We start from the raw sequence: 10,679 nt of genomic DNA, 5'->3' as shown, positions 1-10,679 counted from the left end.
ACTTTAGTTGTGTTTTGTTCATACTCTGTGTTCAACATGTTAACGGTGTTAATACCCACATCTCCAGAATAAAGAAGAGAATCAAGACCTGTTTTCATTGCCCATGTAAATCATAAAGTGTGGTAGGTCTTGTGGCACAATTTGGTAAACCTGGCCGAGTGAATGCTGTCTAAACCAATGGGAATGAATAGAACAGAAATGGTATATGGCATTATGGAAATAAGGACAATGAATCAGGGCTGTCCTGACCAATCAGGAACGAGGGGGAGGAGCTCCACGACGTAGTCCAAGGGAGAGGAGGCTATTTCTTCAACTAAAGAACCTCTATCAGATGTCTGACTCAAGTCTGTTCCGAGATTTCCCAATTTTCCACTAGATATCTGTTCTGTGGGTGCAATAGTGACTCCGTGACTGGACATTAGCGCAAGCAGACTGAGAGAATCACTTACGGACACAGAAAAGCTGACATATTTTATACTTTTTCTTTTTGCCCTTCGTCGGGAGTACATTTGTCCTTTTTGCGTGAACAGGCATCCTGCTTTGCTCTGCCTTTCCAATAATGCCGGACTTTTGACTACATTTCGCCCCAAAGAGCTTACTGTGGAATGATTATTCGGGTTTGATTCGGTCCAGCGGAGGATTGACACATTGGGTCCGGAATGCGTCCGTTCGTGTTGTAGCTCCATGTAACTTAGTTTTCGAGCCAACCAGCTACTGGATAGCCTACGAGGAGGCGAGAGTAATTCGTTGTAAATGGATCGCCATTCCAGTTTCATTTCTATTTGGCTACAATTGGAACTATGTGCCATGGCGGTTCTTCTCACTAAAGGTAAGCTATATGGACTCCCTACTGCCCTTACATTGTTTTAAAACTTATTTAAAAATGCATGCAAAAAGCCGAAGGCTATGACATGTCTCTTACTTGTCAGACCGTAAACTGGTCCTTTACACAATCAGTGTAGCCTAGTATTTCAGAACTGTATTTCCTTATCACCAGCAATAATACATAAAATAATTATCCAGCATGTCTACACAACGAATTGCTATAGGCTATGAGCCTATAAAGTTAGGTCTTCTGTGGTTTTTGTGTTTTTCCATCGAAGCCATCAGTAGCATAATTATTGTTCGTGCACCAGCATGTAATAACAATAATTAGTAAGTCCCCGGCCTGCTTCCAAAACCCAAAAGGAACCGTAACGCATGGCTCAGGAGCCCCCCTCCCAGCCCACGAAGGGCCTATAATTTCTAATGAAATATTCTCCAAATGACCTGGCCGGTCTCTCCTGCTCTAATCATTCACAGGGAAAACACTGATCTGATTAACGTGCTCGCAAAAAACACATCGGCACACACAGCCTCGAAAAGGACCCACAATGTTACTCCAACTCAGTCCATAGGGTACACATAGCACCTACACACACGCACTGTATGGCACACTTCTTGCGCGTTAAAGGGGGGATCTCGTGTGCATTTTCGTGTTAAAGTCTTGAAAATCCCTGAACAACCATTCAATCTGATCACATGGAGCTACGAAGCGCACTTCATCTGCTAGTGGCTTACCACGTCCATCTCTGTTTTGTTTTGAACACATACAAAACATGCCTAATTATACGCTTGCTGGAAGTTTTCTCTGAAGAGCTCCGAGTGTAACTCCCTCGTCGACCCACCTTGCATCCAGAGCGGCGCTCACTCCCCTTTTACGAGTTTCCATTTGCTTTGAAAGAAATTGATGTTGGCTGACAAGCAACAAATTATAAGTTACGCTGTTGCCATTCTGCAATGCGGACCAACAGTGATTATTTAGAGCTATGGAGGAATCATTGTGCGTTCATGTTGGGTCTCAGCGAGTTCATCTGGTCATGTATTATTTACATAGCCAATGGTACATTAATTTTTTTTAGATGCATATATGATGCCTGGTGCAATGAAGCTGCAAGTCAGGTAGAACTGCATTTTCAAAACTCTGTATTGACAGCCTAAAACAATGGCCTCTTGTCCTACATGGACTAACTCTTAACATAAACCAAAGCTAATCCAGTGTCTTTCCCGTTCTTCCATTTCAGGGGAAATAAGGTGTTACTGTGATGCGCCGCACTGCGTAGCCACCGGCTACATGTGCAAGTCGGAGCTCAACGCCTGTTTCACCAAGGTGCTGGACCCGCTCAACACCAACTCGCCGCTCACGCACGGCTGTCTGGACCCGGACGCTAACGCGGCCGACGTGTGCAGCGGTCCCTCCAAGAGCTCAGACATTTTTGCTCCCCTCTCGGCCACACTGGAGTGCTGCCACGATGACATGTGCAACTACCGAGGCCTGCACGATGTGGCACATACCAGAGAGTCACCAGGTAGGATCCCTCGCACCTCGGCTGCACCCCACCTCCTACTCAATACGGACATGTCGCTGGCAGGTCCGCTAATGGTTAGCAACGTGACTCTAGGGGTTGATGTTTTTATTTTAAGATAAATATAGGGCTCTTTATAAAAAAACACGAAATGTTATCATATTCAGAGTGCAGTACAGTGGATAAGTAGGGTACCTCAGAAGACACTACTTTGCATTTTATTATGTTTAAAGCTTGTACATAGACATTTTGCTATGCATGTTATTTTCAGTTTTAATAGGCCCCAAAAATTTGGGGAAGGAGAGAGCAGCCATTTTACCTTATCCTGTTGGAACCAGATCAGATGTTTTTCAGGGCTTGTTTTTTGTTTAGTTTTTTTTTATTACATGTGCACCATGTAATTTTCACGCTGAGCTGGAATGTGCCTTGTGGAGTGAATATGCTTTAACTGCATGAAAAGGCATACTGTAAATCCCCAGTTTTTAGTGAAATGAGAAAAGGGCATAGTGGAGGGGGAAGTGTCCAGTGGAGGGATGCAGGGAGGGGGTCCCCCCCCTGTCCAGAGCGCGCCCACTGTTCTTATTTTTTATTACCCCCCCCAAATTACGGTCTGGCGCCCAGTATGGATAAAGTGACTCATTTTTTTTAATGCTTGCCCTTGTGTGTGTGTTTTTCGTAGACCATGGACGCTACCCTCCGGAGAGCGGCAACCGGAACCTGGTGACGCGGGTGCAGGAGCTGGCCTCGGCCAAGGAGGTGTGGTTCCGCGCGGCGGTGATCGCCGTGCCCATCGCCGGCGGCCTCATTCTGGTGCTGCTCATCATGCTGGCCCTGCGGATGCTGCGCAGCGAGAACAAGCGGCTCCGCGACCAGCGGCAGCAGATGCTGTCGCGGCTCCACTACAGCTTCCACGGCCACCACACCAAGAAGGGCCACGTGGCCAAGCTGGACCTGGAGTGCATGGTGCCCGTCACGGGCCACGAGAACTGCTGCCTCACCTGCGACAAGATGCGCCAGGCGGACCACGGGGCGGGCAACGACAAGATCCTGTCGCTGGTGCACTGGGGGATGTACAGCGGGCACGGGAAGCTGGAGTTTGTATGACTTGGGTGTGGTTCTTCCTGCCGGAGGAGGGATTATTCAGCCGCGCGTTTGGCTGGCTGGCTGGCTGGAGGGTGGACACAGACGGACTGACTGTGCCGCAGGTGTAAACGTGGCGCCAAGATGGCACCTCCCTCGCCCGTTTGGTTCTTTTTCATTCCCCGACCCCATACCCCAAACAAAACAAAACAGAATTTTCAAAGACCTGCCCACGTTTCTGTTTCATCTGTTATAACAAAAATAGAAAGAGTGATCTCATGCTGTTTTTTTAAAAGTTTGTTTTGCTAAAGGAGCACTTTACTTGAAGATGAAAGGCGAAAACCAATAGGGAGCTGTATTTGAACTTGAGAGGGCGGGACTGAGATGAAGACAGAGCTTTGTCATTCGCCCCTGAGGATCCTGGACTTTTTTACACTGAACGCTGAAGGATTCCAAATCTGTCTTATTTTGCACATTTTTGAATAAAATCAAACAAACTGTAAAGTGGTCTTTGCCTAAACGAAGAATTTTTACACTGACACCAGGGTACAAATATATGACTTGTTTGAGGATTGAATTAAAACTAAACAAGTTCAGAATTCAGTGTTTGACCAGTTGTGCACACTCCTACGTGCACATATAACGATTCAAGCCTGTTGTAAAGATTTTAAATATATATATGCTGTGTGGCTCGTTTTGGGTGAATGTCCAACATCTCTGTCGTCAGACTATAAGCTTGACTGTGAGTGTGAATGAGAGCGAAAAACAACCATTAAAAGTGACTTTTTATTTATATGACGATTCACTCTTCTTTTTGCTGCCCTCTTGTGAATCCTGTGGTATCTTGGTGTTATTTAAAATGGTTGAGTCTAATGAATGCTCCGTACCTCGCTCGCTGCATCGAATCTTGGAGCTATAAATATCTGAATCCATGCTTTCACAGGCTTTTGGGCATTTACGGCCTGGCTTCAGAAGCTTCCACGATCACTTCTTAAGGAGTATGAATGTGTGCGTGTGTGTGTGTGTGTGTATGGGTCTGTGTGCACGCTCAAGCATTTATTTTTGTGTGACCCAGTAAGGGTCACATGCACACAAAGGCCTTGCTTTTCTGTCATGCTGGATAGCCTACTTAGTCATACTTGAACCCACTTCGGAGGTGACTTTTTCAGTTCCAAACCGCTCCCACTCTTATTTTTCCTGTATTTCTTTTAATGTCAGATTTGCTGGGAAGAAGTGGCACCATTTATAAAAAAAAAAATAAAAATAAAAAAATTAATGGCCTCTGCTATGCCAGTAAGCCTACCCCAAAACATTCTCTCTGAGCTGCCCACTCGCCCATGGGTGTCAAAGACGGGCTCCAGGCGAGCCGTAATTCCACTGTGTTCTTTCTACTGCACTGAAAATAAAGCCAAGGCATATTACATGCTTTGGCTAATCCAAACACTGTAAATGTTCCCCCCCCACCCCCCCGAAAAATTGTTGAATCTCTCAAGCATTCAAGCTCCAAGCATTGCTTCATGCAAGATGAAACGGGTCATTTAAAAACATGCAACATTATAATGGATTCAACATACTCTGGGTGAGTAAGTTCACCCAGAGTATGCGATCGACCCATCCTCAGAGACACAGCGGATATAAGTAGCTGGTCTGGATAGTTTAAGAGTTCACATTTAATTCCGTTCACTTTGGTCAATTTTCTGTTAGCATAAGTCTGTAAAGTGAAATGATTAAAAATCACCTCCCAATCGACACAGCGTGAACAAAGCTCCACTTCCCCCCCCCCCCCCCCCCCCCCCCCCCCCCTGGCTGTTTCCCTGTCCTTGCGTTCATGTCACGTTGCACTTCCTGTGAGCAGGGGTCGCGCTGGACAGGGGTCGCGGCGGCGTGTCACTCTTGCCAGTCACTTCCATTCTTTTCCATCAGCCGACACAGGAAAACACTATTAGCAGCCAAGCACTTAACAGCCGCTTGCATAACCCCCCCCACACTGCCCCCGGACTATTACCCACCATTATAATAACAGTGTCCTTTTTCTGCCACTGCGGCCCTAATGTTCCCTCCTGTTTTCTCAAGCCCATAACGCCACTGGCCAACTCACCTGCTGAAACCAGATCCAAGATGGCTGTGTGTGCGTGTGTTCACATATATGATGACTACACCCTTTCGGGTACACCGAAGCATACATGCATTGTTTCGACCTCACACTGCCCATAAGTGCTCATGGCTGGGCCACACTCCTACCAATCTAACTCTATTAGTTCGAGTGTGAGTTTGCACACACAGGACCATTCAGGCCTAGGAGGTTACACAAAGGAATATCTCTGAGAATCTCTCCGGCGTGTGTTGGCTGCCCTCCCGCTCACCCCTGGGCATGTGTGCTGCTGGGAGCAGGCATTTCATTCGGCACTAGGTGGTCAAGCTGTTCACATTCACATGCAAATTTAATGAGGTGGCCGCCTGGGCTCCTTCAAAAGAAACCCAGTTTAATTTGTCACCCAGGGACGTCCGACTGCCCTGCGTAATTTGCCCACAGAGATGTTTTATTCCTTATTATCCCTTCGACTTCCAGCCAGCCGCCTGTCCCGACTTTCTATACCATGTTCCCCGCGTCACATCATCAGGGTTTACAAGAGGTCAGTTAAAGTCCAATAGGTTCTACCTAGCCACACCTGCCCTTCACATATACACACACACACAGACACACAGGCACACAACACAGACACGCAATACACCTACACACACCTACACACACACACACACACACACACAGACAGAGACACACACACAGACACACACACACACACACACACACACACATCCCTTGGCAGCAATAAACCGCTGGCTTTGCCGTGCGATAACGATATATGGAGTGTAAACACTCAAGACCTGTAAACGCCTATGTTCAGCCATGGGTGCCCCACTGGCGGGGCTCTCTATTTATCCCTCGTCTCCCCTGCAGGACTTACACTTGTGCAGAGTCCGCTACCCCTCTGGAAGAAGTGGACAAAGTCAACATGGTTCCGACATCTCGTGTATATTGTGTGCACCCTTTTGTGTTTTGTGTCGCGCCTGCTTGTAATCAGCGTAGGATAAATACTTGCATCTGATATTCCTGTAGAGATGCATTAGGGCAAGCGTGGATTCATATGTTGTCCTGGATCCAACATTAATGTACTGTATGTATATAGTAAAAGTTGTGTCCTGTTCTGCCAAGGCGTCCAGACGTCAAGACGTAAGTATTCTAATATCAACAGTACTTACCAGATTGTTTATCATTTCTTCGGCTGCAAACAAATAGAAGAAGGCCGCAAAACAAACACAACTCGGGCGATAAAAGGAAGAAAAGGGGAGAGAGAGAAAAAAAGGCAACTTAAAAGATGTTCTCAGAGATTAATCTACACGTTCCTAAGGCTTGTTCCCTTTGGTGGCCGACATCCTCAGGATTAAGACGTGGTCTAAATATTTAGCCAGTTCATCTCCTTCTCGAGGACACAAACATGCATCAGTCCTTGTCCCCATGTAGTGCACCCACCCCCCCACCCCCACCCCTCCAAATCTAAATGTTTCCGTGATGTTGTTAACATTGAGATACAAATCTCTCCCCAAAAGGATAATAATAACGTTGGGAAAGTTTACAGGATGGACCAAAGCCTCTTCTAACTAAACGTCACTGTCTGCAAATGGCAAGAGGTTTTGTTATGCTTTAAAAAGAGAGGGCCCTGAAGTGGACTTCAGCCAGTGCAACTGCAAACAGCCAGGGTCAATGTGGGGAAAAGCAGAGAGATGAGAAGTTACTCTGCATCCTCAGATTCAACATCATTACAGTGCCATGTGGAGTGCAATACACGTTGTTTAACATAGATATGCATGATTCTCTTTAGCTTTGTATCAGATAGGGGTAGATAGATGGTAAGGAGGAGTCACATGAGTAACATTCAGAGGAACGTCACAGTGACTGAATTTAGTACCTACTGTTCGAAAATAGAGCTCACCTAGTGACGATCATTTTACAATCAAACAAACCCCCACACAAACAAACTCACGGACATGCTGGTTCCCAGAGGGATGAGCTAGTCCTGGCTTGGCCGGGCCGCGCTGACGGGTATGAAGTGGTGACGCGTCATCTTTATGGAGTGTGGTTGAGGAGAGCGCTCACTGCTGCTGGCTCCTCTCTCTGTCAGCTGGAGATTAATGGCCCCCCGAAGACAGACAGAGCATAACCCGGTGCAACCTCATCAGATGTGCATGTGTGTGCACATGATGTTTGAAATTGTCAAGAGAAACCACACACGGATCTACAGGAGATGTATGATACTTCATAAGAAATAAATAAATATTATACATTTGTAATATATACAAAATTAAGCTGAAGATCAGTCTCCCCATTTCCCCAGACAAGAATTCCCAGACAGTTTTCCCACTAGTCGACCTCAGCTGCGCACATCCACAACTGAGGTTTTGAGAGCATCAAACGCTTACAGGAAGTACGAATCTAACACCGAGAAGGGGGGTGAAATCCCTAAAGGTCACTGGATTCATTCTGCAGGAGCAGTACTCCGATGGCCCGGCCTGGCGGCCAGCCAACCTGTCTACCACCACCACCAACACACGGCACACCTTTAAACGGGCGCAGTATACAGAGACTCCCTGTGTGAGCTCGCTGGGCCTTACTGTCCATTCATTGTAGGTGTGTAGCCTGGCAGGGATTAAGGGAACTGTAAGGGGAGAAGCCCATGTCTCCCTGACATTGTCCCCTATCTAAGCCATCCTGAAACCAGTACCACCAGCGTCTACAACTACCACCGGTCATAGGAAGTCGACTGATATAACTCACTGGGGCTGAATTCACAAAGTTGTGTTCCTGTATTTTAAATTGTCATTCTTTTTAGCTGTAATGTAGCATTGTGGAAAAACAGAAACCTTTTGAGTACGTGTGCAGTCAGACCAAATTCCAGTTTGACAACAGAATAAAATGTTGCCTTGTAATGTATGTCCGGAATGGCACGCAAACAGTTAAAAGCATAAAACCAAGAACTCACTAAACATCCCCAGGATTCCTGAATTTTGAGATTTATGACAAGACGAAAATTCCTAAAAGTATTTAATCAATTTTATTTCACTCTCATGGTTGTGATTTACACTTCAGCAAAGTATTTTATTTAGCTTTTCATTTGGAGAGATTTTAAGCCAGAACTCCTGGAGGTGGGGGGGGGGGGGAGGAGTTCGGTCTGGTGGGAGTGAGGTGTTGGCTTCAGAACAACAGTGGTACGAACCTGAAACCAGCCGGAGGATTAGACACATTCACATGTTTAGGAGCAAAGTGTGGGGTCCTGTCCCAACCGATGGACGCACACACAAAAAAAAAAACACATTCAAATAGGGTGAGCTCTACAGAAGCCAGTTCAAGACGGCTTCTGTAGAGCTTGGCTACGGCATAGACCCTTAGCCTGGCTGCAGTTTTGCTCCATCCAGTTGAGGTTGTGGAGCACTATCTATCTGCTTATACGTTTTTTCGCGCTATTATTCTCTTTTCCAGGATCTCTGTCGTTCTTGCTCTCTCTCTCTCTGTCATCGGTGGTGATCACTCTCTGTTTATTCTGCTCTCCATTACATGATGATGAAATATGCAGTCTGTGAGTGAAGAAAAAACCCCAGAAGCTAACAGAAGCCTTGCGTCTGACATGAACAAATGTATGTTGGTGTTTATCTTGAGGACGTTTGAGTCGTAGCTAGGGTTGGGGGTTATATTTGTCTGTAAATGTTGCCTCCGGCACATAGAATCAAAACACAACACAACACAAAGTAGACATGAGGAGGAGCTGTCTGTCTGTGTGTATGCTGGTGTGTGACCTTTAGTAATACATGTTTCACTGTTTCAGGGTGTGACAGCTCCTTGGGTATTCTGGATTATGTGTGTGTGTGTGTGTGGTGGGGGGGGGGGGGGGGGGGGGGCTTGTTGAATATGCAAAACACAAAGTAACTCATACATGTGCATGTGGATACTATTTTTCCTCTTTCCTTTTTGGCAAAATTGTTTTTTGCCAAAGTGTTCTCAGTTCTGCTTTGAGAACAGAGAACCCTAAAAACTTCATTACTTCTGGGGGAAGATTTCACAGAGTCCGGGCCGACAACCAACGATACAAGGGACATTTTGCTGTTTGTTAGTACCCTCCTCTTGCTGTCCCCCGTGTTGTCAGCATTAGGCACCCAATGCTTTGTTAAGTGACACCCAAGAGACAGAACCCATCCAATATTAATTATCCCCTAAAACTCCTGTCTCATTCTCAAACACACGCACACACGCACACACGCACACACACACACACACACACACACACACACACACACACACACACACACACACACACACACACACACACACACACACACACATATTCTACAGCATCCTTTCAACAAGGGATACAGACACACAAACACACACACTGGCATACCCACTATCTGGTTCATCTTTGCAAAACAATTAACCAGCTGCATCAGCCTCATCCAAAGTTGCCTTTAAAGTTGATTCACAGTCACTCTGTAAGGCACTATGGCGTTAGCCATCAGGAATCCTCCAGACAGCTCAGATAAGCAGCATGGTGTCGACTACAAGCGCGCCTGCTGTTCTGTCCTTTTTATCACTCTGCAGCTGCAATAGGAAGGCCGTGTTTAGCGCCTTCCACAGAGGGTAGCGGCGGCCTGCTTCTTACCAGCACCTGTCCCTCAATCTCCCCCTCACATCTATGAGTGTGCTAGTGGTTGTTCCATAGGGGCTCCTCACCAATAGCACACAAGGTAGCTCCAGAACCAAGCAGCCAAGCGGTGGCACATTCTCCTCTGTAGACGAGAGCTTGGGCAGAGCTTTGGTAACAAGCATACTAAAGCACCTTAGAGCCAGTGGCTAAATACACACATGCACACACTCTTCAGTGTTTTGATCCTCCGCTATGCTGCTGTGGTGGCGGGTTGGAAGGTGAACATAGGGAACGTTTGGCTTGCAGCGGGGAACTTTTGATGGCACTTTGTCTGTCATTAAAGGCACCTTCATCTTATTTTACAACCTCCTTGAGACTTCGCTCTGGCTGCTGTGCTTCAGAACGAGGAGCTTCCGATGTGCAGTGTGTTTGTTTACGTGCTTGCGTGCACATATGGGCCCATGCATTTGTATCAGTGTGTCTGTGTAGATGTAGCACAGGGCAGGGAATAAAGCGATCTGAAGTTATCCCCCCCTCCCCCATACAGGGTTAGGGGGGG

General features: G+C 46.6%; 1 protein-coding gene across 1 annotated transcript; it reads left to right on the top strand.

Moving 5' to 3' along the window:
* Nucleotides 1–329: 329 nt before the first annotated feature.
* On the top strand, nucleotides 330–4,220 carry bambia (BMP and activin membrane-bound inhibitor homolog a). The gene is made up of 3 exons (XM_079754526.1): nucleotides 330–829; nucleotides 2,064–2,348; nucleotides 3,025–4,220. Exons 1-3 carry the CDS (start codon nucleotides 754–756, stop codon nucleotides 3,447–3,449), a joined length of 786 nt encoding a protein of 261 aa, XP_079610652.1. The 5' UTR covers nucleotides 330–753; the 3' UTR covers nucleotides 3,450–4,220.
* Nucleotides 4,221–10,679: the final 6,459 nt, after the last annotated feature.

This window comes from Pollachius pollachius, assembly GCF_949987615.1.
Source record: "Pollachius pollachius genome assembly, chromosome: 17".
Classification (NCBI taxonomy): domain Eukaryota; kingdom Metazoa; phylum Chordata; class Actinopteri; order Gadiformes; family Gadidae; genus Pollachius; species Pollachius pollachius.
Note: the sequence above shows the minus strand (reverse complement) of the source record. Positions and strands in the feature narration are given on the sequence as shown.